Here is a 12937-nt window from a genome sequence, read left to right as displayed (position 1 = left end):
TTAAAATGAAAACTCTCGAGCTTGATTGACACTGGTGGTAGGCAAGGGGGAGTACTATTATAATTAAAACTCCTCAACTCGATTGTGAATTGCAGTAGGTAAGGGGCTTGCTATTATAAAAATCCTTCCCAATTCGACTATGACTGGAAATAGGAAAGGAGATCGGCCGTTATAATAGCAACTTCAAACTCGACTGTGACTAGCACTGGTAAACTCTACCAGCATTGATGATGAAAACTCCCCATTTTGAATGTGACTGGTAGTAGGCAAGGGAAACTGCTACTATAATTAAAACTCCTCAACTCGATTCTGACTCGCAGTAGGCAAGCGGGACTACCATTATAACCAAACCTCGCCAATTACACTATGACTGAATATAGGAAAGAGGGCTGTGGCTATCGATAGGCAAGTGGGCCGGCCATTATAATGAAACCTGCGCAAGTCCATTGTGACAGGCAATAAGAGAAAGTATGCCTGACATCATAACTAAAGGGTGTATTCTGCCCGAAGGCAGGTCCGAACCTCCGTAGAGGTGTGCCTGAGCCGGAGTTTACGTACGGTAGGGTGGCCAGTCCCTTTCCGCTCCTCCATTCCCTTAACCCCACCCAACAGCGCGTGGCAACCCATCCAAATCTTGACCACGTCCAGTGTTGCTTAACTTCGGAGATCTCACAGGATCCGGTGCTTCAACAAGGCTACGGCCGTTGGCTGTCATCATAACCAAAGCTGCTCAAATCTACTGTCTGTAGCGGTAGGGAACCTTCCACCTCGACTGTGACTGGCAATAGGCAAGAGGATCTGCCACTGTAATGAAAATACCCCACGTCGGTTGTGACTGGCAGAAGGTAAGGGGGCCTGCCAATATAATTTTAACTCCTCAACTCAATGTTTTTCGCAGTAGACAAACTGGAATAATATTACAATGAAAACTGTCCAACTTCGTTGTGACTGCCAATACGCAAGGGGGCCTGGCAATATAATCAAAACACGATAACCGGAAATAGGAAAGAAGATCTGCCGTTATCATGGGAACCCCCAAATTGACTGGGTTTGGCAGTAGCAAGGGGACCTACTTTTATAACCCACACGCCCGAACACATTTTTGATTGGTAATAGGCAAGAAGGCTTGACATTGTCATGAAAAGTCGCCAACTTGATACTAACTGGCCATAGGCAAGCGGAAATGCCATTTCAATGAAAACTTCGCAAATCAACAGTGACTGGGGATAGCAAAGACGACCTATAATGATAATGGGAACCTTGAAATTCGATTGTGACCGCCTGCCCACCAGTGGGCCTGCCATTATATTGAAGAACCCTAAATACATTTCGCTAACAGTAGACAAATGGGCCTTCTTTTCTAACCGAAACTTTCCAACTCATCTGACTGGGAATAGCAAAAATGATCTACCGTAATAACGGAAACCCTCCACCTCGACTGTGACCGGCACTAAGTAAGCAACCGAGCTCGATAGCTGCAGTCGCTTAGGTGCGGCCAGTATCCAGTAATCGGGGGATAGTGGGTTCGAGCCTCACTGTCGGCAGCCCTGAAGATGGTTTTCCGTGGTTTCCCATTTTCACACCAGGCAAAAGCCGGGGCTGTACCTTAATTAAGGCCACGGCCGCTTCCTTTCACTTCCTAGGCCTTTCCTATCCCTTCATCGCCATAAGACATATCTGTGTCGGTGCGACCTAAAGCAAATAGCAAAAAAATAAGTAAGCAGAACTGTCATTATAATTAAAACTCCCAACTCGACTCTGACTTCTACTCGAACTCCCCAATTGGACTAATACTGTCGGTAGACAAGTCCGCTTGCCATTATAGTTAAAACTCCCCAACTGATTATCATTGGAAAAAGGAAACAAGATATCCCATTGTAATGGGAACTCTCCAACTCGACAGCGACTGGAAGTACACACGGTGGCCTGGCATTAAAACGGTAAAACTCCATCACGTTTTTGATTGCTAACACCCAAGGCCACCTGCGATTTCATGATACTTCCCCAACTACACTATGACTGGAAATAGGGAAGGTATTTTCATTATAATGGCACGTTCCCTTTACTACTGTCAGTCGCAGTCGAATTCGAGTGCTATCATGATGCCGTGTCATAAGAGGCGACTACAAGCAACCTCAGGGGCTGTTAAGTAGGGAGTATGGGTTGGCGATCGCGGGGCCTTAGCTGAGTCCTGACATTGCTTCTGTTTCCTTGTGCTAGGCTTCTCACTTTCATCTATCCTTTTCGACCTCCCTTGGTCAACTTTCGTTCTATTTCAACTCGCACGGTATTACGTGTGGAGGCCTTTCATTTTCACGCCCTTTGTGGCGAGGGGGGGAGTGATATATACAAATAATCGAAAATAGTGTCGAATCCATAGATTTCGGGGTCGCTGACATGAATACTGACACTTCGGATTTTTTAAAGTTCAACTTCAGCCCCCTTTGCGGTGGGGGCGTACAAATATAACCTACTATGTGGAAAAAGTACTGTGGGAGCAAGACGCCCCTAGAACCCCTCGGTAGGGGGTGAAATATAATATATATATTAATAAATTGAAGTCGCTTTGGAGACTCACCTAAGGGTCCGTGGTCGCGAGCCCACCCTGCCAAGTTACGGGCCTACTCACTGCCTTTACAGTAATTTACGGAGGAATCCGTATACAATGTAGAGTACCGTAGCGAAGCACGGGTACATTTGCTAGTGTCTAATATAATCAGAAAGAATGCTTTCCCAAAGCTTACATACAATGCATGTCAAACTTACTGGTCTGTAATTTTCAGCTTTATGTCTGTCACCCTTTCCTTTATACACAGGGGCTACTATAGCAACTCTCCATTCATTTGGTATAGGTCCTTCAACCAAACAATAATCAAATAAGTACTTCAGATATGGTACTATATCCCAACCCATTGTCTTTAGTATATCCCCAGAAATCTTATCAATTCCAGCCGCTTTTCTAGTTTTCAGCTTTTGTATCTTATTGTAAATGGCATTGTTATCACATGTAAGTTGTAATATTTCTTTAGCATTAGTCTCCTCCTCTATCTGGACATTATCCTTGTAACCAACAATCTTTACATACTGCTGACTGAATACTTCTGCCTTTTGAAGATCCTCACATACACACTCCCCTTGTTCACTAATTATTCCTGGAATGTCCTTCTTGGAACCTGTTTCTGCCTTAAAATACCTATACATACCCTTCCATTTTTCACTAACATTTGTATGACTGCCAATTATGCTTGCCATCATGTTATCCTTAGCTGCCTTCTTTGCTAGATTCAATTTTCTAGTACCTTCAATTTCTCCTTACTTCCACAGCCATTTCTAACTCTATTTCTTTCCAGTCTGCACCTCCTTCTTAGTCTCTTTATTTCTCTATTATAATAAGGTGGGTCTTTACTATTCCTTACCACCCTTAAAGGTACAAACCTGTTTTCGCATTCCTCAACAATTTCTTTAAACCCATCCCAGAGACTGTTTACATTTTTATTTACCATTTTCCACCGATCATAGTTACTTTTTAGAAACTGCCTCATGCCTGCCTTATCAGCCATATGGTACTGCCTAATAGTCCTACTTTTAAGACCTTCCTTTCTATCACATTTATTTTTAACCACCACAAAAACAGCTTCATGATCACTAATACCATCTATTACTTCAGTTTCCCTATAGAGCTCATCTGGTTTTATCAGCACCACGTCCAGAATACTTTTACCTCTGGTTGGTTCCATCACTTTCTGAATCAGCTGTCCTTCCCATATTAACTTATTTGCCATTTGTTGGTCATGCTTCCTGTCGTTCGCATTTCCTTCCCAATTGACATCTGGCAAATTCAGATTTCCCACTACAATCACATTTCTTTCCATGTCGTTTCCCACATAGCCGACTATCCTATCAAATAATTCCGAATCCGCGTCAGTGCTACCCTTTCCCGATCTGTACACTCCAAATATATCAAGTTGCCTATTATCTTTAGAAATGAGCCTTACACCTAGAATTTCATGTGTCTCATCTTTAACTTTATCGTAGCTTGCAAATTCTTCTTTCACCAGAATGAATACTCCCCCTCCCACTATTCCTATCCTATCTCTACGATAGCCTACACACTCCAGTGCCGTGAGAATATTTCTGCATCCATATATCATTTCTCAGCCATGATTCAACTCCTATTACAATATCTGGTAAATATATATCTATTAAATTACTTAATTCTATTCCTTTCTTTACAATACTTCTACAGTTCAACACTAACAATTTTATGTCATCCCTACTTGATTTCCATTTCCCTGTTCCCTTATCACCGCTCTCTAGGCCACCCCGTTTCCCTGAATGTACCTCCCTATTACCCTTCCAAACAAATTTCCTAACTTATACGTACCACTGCGGTTTAAGTGAAGGCCATCAGAGCGCAGATCAATTTCTCCTACCCACCCATTAGGATCTAGAAATTTCACTCCCAGTTTCCCACATACCCAGCATCATGCTGAACCATTTAAAAAGTATAAGCCAAGTGAAGTTAAACTGACAAACAGAGCTGTCCGTACCAACCCGAATCCCAGCCACTCTCTGAATCAGGAGGTTCATCTTTGCAATAAAAAGTGACAGCAGATACTCCTCATCACTGCCAAAATTCATGAAATGCTGCAACATCCAAGTTACCAATGTCTCTTTAATACCTAATACCAGCAGAGATGTGAAAACCAGCTGAATGCCACCCGACTGGTTGGAATTCAAATTGATACTTGTATCATGAATTGGATATGGCTGTTGGTGGCTGTCATGAGTTAACCCCTAGTGAGGTACCTCCATGGCTAGTTCTGTGACTCGATATACGGCTAGATCTAGTCCGAGGACCTAAGGTGAACACAGCTGCCTCTGCTCATCGGAGGTATTTCCAGAACTTTGTTCACCAGTGGATGTCCAGTTTGTCTTCACAGACAGTTCTAAGATAGGGGAGAATGTAGGATGCTCATTTGTCTTTGATTGTGACAGCACAAAGATCTCACTTCCTTGTGTCTGTAGCGTGAGTACTGTGGACCTCTTTGCCATCTTAGATGCCCGAACATGGCCACTTTCTCATATGTACCAGAACATGTTTCCCACCCACTGGTGCAGTAGATTCATGACCTTCTGGCCAGATTGTGTGATGCTGGTACCAGAATTCTTTAATAGGGCTTCCAGGCCATGTAGAGATTGCCAGAAATGAACTTGCAGATCAAGCTGCAAAAGAAGCAGTACATTTACTGTCTGGGCCTAAGAACATACTTGCTAGGGATAGTGTTCTCAGCTACTTTGATCCATCTTGGCATCCTGGGAATCAGAATTGCTAGGTACCCAAACTCCCAACAAGCTGAGACCAATTAAGAAGACAACTGTTGTGTGATGGTCCTCTTTCTGGCCTTCACGGAAGGCTGAGGATAGGTCATGGAAGAGCTACGCACTCTTACCTCCTAAAGAAAGAAGAACCCCTTAGTGTTCTTGTGATGCCAAATTTACTGTGTCCCACATCCCCACAGAGTGTGTGGATCTCTCTGATTTAAAATGGAACCTTGGCTTTTAGGAGATGCAGAGAATACCGATGATGAGAATACTGCTGATCTCATCATTCACTTTATATGTGAGAGTGAATCAAGCACATATAAATTTCAAGTGTTCTGTTATTCAGGGAACTTGTGTTCTCTTCTGATGTGTTTGCATCAACTTTGGCCTAAAAAGTATTTTTAAACAGTTTCAAATTTCCTCATTTACTAAATTATTTTTAAAAAATCCTTCACTTAATTTGTTCAGAGATGATGGTTATCTAGGTCTACTTCCTCTTTAAAAAAAAATTCATCACTACCACTACTGGGTACCAAAGCATCACAGAAGCATCTTCAGGGCTGCCAACATTGGGATTTGCACCCACTACCTCCCAAATGCACGCTCACAGCTACATGTCCCAAAATACAAAGCCAGCTCACTCGGTGGATATATAAGAACTGGGATTGATGAGGAGAGAGCCTACCTACAGTATATGAAGATGTAGAGGTTGTATTTGATCTTTCATGTTTTCATGTTTGTCCTCTTCTCTTTGTGTTGCTCCCTCTTCCCACACTGACCTGTCATTCTGTGTTCCTTTTCATGTCCTAAACATTTATGTACTTCATAGAAAATCATAGAAAAATGAAAATTACAACACTACAACCTCCTGTGGGTGGGAGTGATATAATAACATCCATGATATCCCCTGTCTGTCATAAGAGGCAACTAAACAGGGGTCATAGCATCTGTTCGTGACTGTGGGGATCTTGGCTGAGTCCTGGCATTGCTTCCACTTACTTGTGCGAGACTTCTCACTTTTATCTATCCTATCCGAAGGAGTCTTTCATTTTTATTCTCTTGCCTTTCTTTGGCCGATATCTTCATTTTTTCAACTCCTTCCATTTCTGCCTTCTGGTTAGTGTTAATAGAAGATGGTTGCCCAGTTGTACTTCCTATTAAAACAGTAATCACCACCGCATCCTGTTCTTCAGTACATGACTTAATTTGTCTTCTAACATTATATCTTTCAAAGTTAAATACTTGTTATTGAAAAACAATTCACCAGTATGTACTGTTGGTCACAAGAAAATTATTCATTTCGGTGCTTAAATATTGGGTAGAGGTTGAATAAAGGTCCCTCAGCATAAATGACATTATCCCAAAGCTAAATAATGGGAATTTTACCTTGTATTACTTGTGGAGGAGAGATGTGTTCTTTATTAATGCCAGAGACCCACCAACCCAGCTATGATAGTATGTTTACTTTTATAACCTAAGATCAATAATCATGCATCATCCTCCATATTTTCTGGAGCTACTACCACTGCAATTGGGTAGAATATGCCATCACTTCCAGAAAAAGAAAAAAAGAAAGGGCTAGATTTCATTATTAACCACCGTAATAAAAAATATCCTAAACAATCTGGGCCAATGGCTGACATGAGCGGGCCTCATCCCTTTAGAATCTCTCTGCTAATGACTCCTGACATGTTAGATGAATGGCTTTTAATCACTAGCTAGGCCATGTGCAGACCACTGAAGAAAAGCAGCAGCACAAGAAAAAAAATCTTAAAGAATGTGGTCCAACAGATGACAAGACAGAAAACCCACTACGCGGGGGGCTTACTCTTTTTGAAAGGCTCTCTGCTAAACACTCCTGATGTGTTATACCAATGGATTTTTGTCACTAGTCAGGAAGTGTGCAAACTAATAAAGAAATGGTGTATCATAACCATAGTTCTGGGATAGTTCAGTTGGAAACCGCTTGTTGCAAGCCGATGTGAGGTCAAGCATCTAAATCAACAACAACAAAAGACAGTGGAGCTCTTGAGAATTATCAACAAAAGACAATCGAGCTCCGGTATGCCAAAGCGATTTGCATATGGTGCAGGTGGAGCATCTAGTAACTAGCACGAGGGACCTTTAATCCACCTTTGTCAAATATTATCCTGTAACAACCTGCGATGTTGAAAGGACCTACTCGTCACTTAAAATCATTCTTGTAAAGAAAGCTTGTTGCCTTAGAATTTAGAAAAATAACTTAAGTAGCTGTTTATTGCAACAACAACAGAAATAAAGTTATGTCTCAAATATTCTTGTGTATACAGTAACATACACAGTAATAATGGAACTGTGTTGCACTGAAAATATATAGTCTATAATATTTATTAGACCACAGTTTAGTGTAAATTATGAGAACTTAACTCAATAGAACTTTAAAGGATGTTTATATTTTCTCCATCAACAATAGCAAATTTATAAAGATAAATACATTTTTCAAGTCTTAATAGTGCATATTTTGATATTTTTAGTGCCTATAGCCTGGTTTTTAAGTGGGTATGTGCATGCATATTTTTTTCCATTTCTTAGGGCATATGAATCTGACACTTTGTTATTACCAATGGATATTAATGTTAAAGAATTTCTTTCCAGTGCTGAATCTGAGCTCTGGAGATGCAGTATCTCCAGTTCAAGGCACTCATTCTATTGGTGTCCGCTCCATCAGGCCTGTGTCTATTTTAGATCGTACGTCATGTCGTCTTAATGGAAAGCCCTCTCGCTATGCTGTGGAGACATCACAAAGACTGGAAAGACTGCGGCAGGAAATGAGAAACTACTATATTTCTGCGTACATTGTGAGCAGTGGTGACGAACACCAGGTACTGTAACTGTAATGAAAATGGAACAAAAATTAGGTACATAAATATAGGTAAAGGTTATGATTTTAGACAAGAGAATCTGAAAGATATTAACATATTGACAGGTTAGTGAGGGCAGAGGAAGTAACAGATAGGAGAGAGCAAAACAAACATGAAAACACAAAGGAACAAGAACAAATTTCACATCTTCATACATGGCTTCTCCCCTCATCAGTCCCAGTTCTGTCAAACCTTTCTTAGCCACTGACAAGCATTTCAACTTCCCAGCTTCATCTACACTAATTGAAGGGAGTCTTTCTTGAGGTTGGAAGGGGAAGCAAAAGAAGAGGGTTAAAAATAAGTAGTGAAAAAAGAAGAACATAGGAAAAATATGGAAATAGAAAGGAACCCAACAATTCTGATTAATGAAAATGGAACAAACAAGAGTATAAAATATGAATTATTAAATATGGGATGCTAGAAGACCAGTATTTTTTAACTTTGGTATCACAGTGACATAACTTATTGTGAAAGATCACAGAATAAAAATTACTAAACAATCCAACAACAAAATTACTAAACAACAGTATTTATTTAGATAATCACACATTTATTAGATACTAGCTGATGTACCCATGTTTATCTACAGAATCCTACACTGTATACAGAATTCTAAATGAAGTAGTGTACACCAAGGCTAATTCCAACTAAAGTAAGACAATGACGTTAGTATTCTTGTAAAAATATAATGTTAACCAACTGGAATGTTGCGGTTAAAAGCAATGCTCTCATAAAAATGCTCAAGTTAAAAATGGCACAATTTCTCACTTTTCATGAAGAGCACTGTACTACGCTGCCATTCAAATCGTGCCAAGTTTCAGAACTGGAAGGATCCAGCCACAAACAGTGCTGAACACTGCTCTAGTGCTGTCTGTTAAGTGAGCAACCTCCCCATTCCTATAACATAGCAGGGACAGAATAGCTGGAATACTGTGATGAACCAGTGTGCCGCATGTCAGTAATTATCAGACCATGTATGAACCAGAGGAATGCCATGGTATAAAAAGAAATTTATCTAACTCCCCAGTTAATTCCCACCAATATTTAGGTAGGTCATTCTACTTGGGTAGCTAACTCCCTTCGCTCACGCGGCCCGCAGCAACAATGTCATCTATCAGACATGAGCAGCAGCGGAAGAGAAATAGCACATTGCAACAAACAATAGCCAATTTAATGTTATTGTTGATCAATTTTATGGGTTTTTGATATTGTAGGCTTTCACATTTAGTGTTCTTCCGACTCTCTGATATCAGGGCATCCAATATAAAGGGAATATTTCCTCCTTTCATGAATTCCTCTTGTCTTATTCTTCAAGTGATCATTCCTTCACGACTTTTTTTCTCATTTTGATAGTCATCTTCTCAATTGCTCTTGTTAATATGGGCTGATGACCACACAGCTTTTAACCTTAAGACAATCACAAGAGGAACCACCATCATCGCCGGTTGAAACGATTTAACAACATTTCCGGGTTAACTGAGTTCGGTGTTGATATGGACTAAGCAACAAAAATCTAAGTTCACCAGAAAATTGAATGTTAGGCCTTCCCCTAAACTACCATTTCACTCATTTATAGCTTAGACTGTAGTGCCTTATCCCCAACTTTACACACCAAATTTTATTAAATTCTATCAAGCAACTTTCTCGTAGCTCGGCGTTGATATGCACTACACAACAAAAGTGTAAATCATGAATATCTTGGTTATCATAGCCGGTATGGCAGACCTGCATAAGACATAAATGATCGGAAATTTAATACTATAACTTTGGTTATGTAGTATTTGTCGATAAGACCACTAATAACATAAATATTTGAGAATTAAATTTTAGGTCTTCCCCATAACTACCATTTCACTCAGCATGGACAAAATTATTTATGGCCTAGATTTGAGCAACTTGTTCCCCGACTTTACGTCATGATTTTCATTAAATTCTCGTCAGCCGTTTCCTCGTGATGCACGTATGTACAGAAATGATGGTAAATTGCAAAGTGCATTTCCTTGTTACTGTGGACACGACCGATACAGAAATACCATTCTTTTTAAATTCTGAGCAATGTACAGACATGGGCGCCCATATGACAGGTTTTTTTGGGGGGGGAGGAGGGGCCTAGACCTGGGGTATATAGTATTTTTAACATTTTGGACTGATGGAGCTGTAAGCATTAACTGGCTTCAGTGATGGAGTCATGTGAGGCAAATTCAGGAGTACAGGGTACCTAGGAGAATAATAGACTCAACCATGGAGGGTAAGAGAAGTAAAGGGAGATGAAGATAATGATTAGAAATGCAGAGGTATAGAAGAGGCCACAGGGCTAGTCACAAATACAGGATTGTGGCAGCATTTGGTCAATTTACTGAGTCTTGCAGATCGAATGCTGAAAGTGCTGAAAGGCATAAGAACCTATAATGAGGATCTAGATATGTGTATATGTAAGCATGCAGTCTCAGCCTTAATTGAACACCCCTCATAGAAGTATGATATTGTTCAAGAGGATGGCTAATATGAAGATGTTATTATTGTGTATCAAACCACTTGTAGAAATATTATGAAACTACTATGTAAATGCAAACTGTCAAATTTCTAGGTTTCAACACTTTCAAATTTACAGTGAAAGTTCTGTTTCATTTCCATTTTAGGAGAATAAATGAGCCATAAATTATAAAAATCAGTTTTAAATGAAATTGAGCTGAAAATACTGATTGTCATGTTCCAGACATGAATCTACCCAGTTCTTGACAGGTCCAGTGATCATTTCATCAGAACTGCATTATGCTACAAGTTAACAGTTTTAATTGAAAGATAAAGAAATCTGTGGACACACATTGCTTCTTCAGACTGGCACTAGATCCTTTATTTACCTGGACTTCTCAAATATTGATTCTGATGAAGTGAACATTATATACATCTATGGACATATATGGACATATAAGCTCTGTTGGAAATGTTATGCTTTATTATAAATTCTTATCCATGGCGATTTCTATCAAAACTGTTATTGTTTTTGTACAGAGTGAATACATTGCCAATCATGATAAGCGACGAGAATACATCTCTGGATTCAGTGGCAGTGCTGGAGATGCAGTTATCACATTAGAGAAAGCAGCCTTATGGACTGATAGCCGGTATTATATTCAGGCAGACAATCAATTGGATTGCAACTGGCTACTCATGAAGAATGGTGTAGTCGGGGTGAGTCAGAAAATAAAAAATTTTTTGCAGCGAAGAATTAGTTATAAGAAGTGGTAACTGTTTAAGGTAGCTTCAAAAAATAACGTCACAAGAGTTTGTATGAAGAAACATTATTTTACAGGCAGATATAATGATACACAATAGTAGGGCATTGATACTAGTTACTATTCAATGTAGTCACCATTCTTGTCCAAGCACTTGTTCCCTACTGCTCTCCTGGTGAAGAAATCAACCTTCTGAACCATACTCCTTACAGTCCCTACAGTGATTTCCATCTCGTTGGACCAATGAAGAAGCACCCGGTGGTATGCAATTCAGCAATGATAAGGTTGTTGAACATGCCATCATGACATGGCTTTAGATACTGGACGCAGATATTTTCCATTCCATCACCGATGTCTTGGTGTACCGTTGGGTCAAGTGCTTGAAACAGTAATATCAGTGGCCCACTACTGTGTATCCTTAAATCTGCCTGTAAAATAAAGTTTCTTCATATGAAGCACTTTTATTGTTATAATGAGTAAAGTAACAAAATTATCAGTCACTCATAACATCAAAGAAGGGCATTGAACTTTTGAAGAAAGAATGAGATGGGTAGTGAAAGGTAGGATCTCAGATCCCTGTTCTATGAGGTGTAGCATTTTCCTCGTAGAGGTGGGTGCAGTAGAACACATTTACAGTGTACCCTGTCTGTCGTAAGAGGTGAATTAAAGGTGGTAACCCATAGGAACTACCATCTTCAGAGCATGGGTTCACGACCAAGAGACCCCTAGCTGAATATAGCATTACTTCCACTTACTTGTGCTAGGCTCCTTACCTTCATCTTTCATACCTGATGTTCCTTCGTCAACTCTAGTTCTTTTTCAACCCTGATGATATTAGGTTTGTGAGGCCTAAGGTGTCTTTCATTTCTGCACCCTTTGTGGCCCTCTCTTTTCTTTCCCCGATACCCTCATTCTTCAAAGTGTTGAATCTCTTCCATTTTTACCTCTGGTTATAATGTTGAGAGAGGATGATTGTCCAGTGGTACTTCCTCTTAATTTTTATAGGGCTAGCTGCCCTTGCAAAAAAATGACCAGCTGATGATATATTGCCAATGGGTATATTGCCAAGGAGACCAGCTGGAAATATTTTGTTGATGGAATAAACATGTTTTTAAGAAATGATTTTATTTGAAATATTTTTTATTTTGCATATCATGTGAAAAGTTTATTTTTAAAAAGATCATGTTGGTAAGTTAATTACAACCTTTGTTATGGATTTATGCAAATAGAACTTTCAAAATATTGTTGTTCCTTATGGCTAGCCTGGATTCCAATCCATCAGCTTTCTTGCATTCCAGTATAGTTAAGTGAGATTTCCTGAAGTTCTGGCTGTCAAATTAAGTTTGTTGCAATGTAGCAGGTGTTCCTTATCCATTTTGCTTCCAGGGTCATGTCAAAGTGTGCATTTTTCGGATCTCTGGATGTTTATTCATTTCAGATGAGCTGCAAGACAGCCATGGCCAGTGTTAAGTCTGA

General features: G+C 39.9%; 1 protein-coding gene across 1 annotated transcript in view; it reads left to right on the top strand.

Moving 5' to 3' along the window:
- The window catches only part of LOC136877025 (xaa-Pro aminopeptidase 1), a 279859-nt gene that overhangs the window by 134554 nt on the left and 132368 nt on the right, over positions 1-12937 (top strand). Inside the window, exons 3-4 of the mRNA XM_067150827.2 lie at positions 7960-8186; positions 11238-11417. Of these exons, the coding sequence (XP_067006928.2) occupies positions 7960-8186; positions 11238-11417 (407 nt within the window). The remainder of the gene's footprint in view (positions 1-7959; positions 8187-11237; positions 11418-12937) is intronic.

The sequence above is a fragment of the Anabrus simplex genome, chromosome 1 (genome assembly GCF_040414725.1).
Source record: "Anabrus simplex isolate iqAnaSimp1 chromosome 1, ASM4041472v1, whole genome shotgun sequence".
In the NCBI taxonomy this organism is placed as follows: Eukaryota; Metazoa; Arthropoda; class Insecta; order Orthoptera; family Tettigoniidae; genus Anabrus; species Anabrus simplex.
The sequence above is the reverse complement of the archived record's forward strand: the minus strand, read 5'-3'. Positions and strand labels throughout refer to the sequence as shown.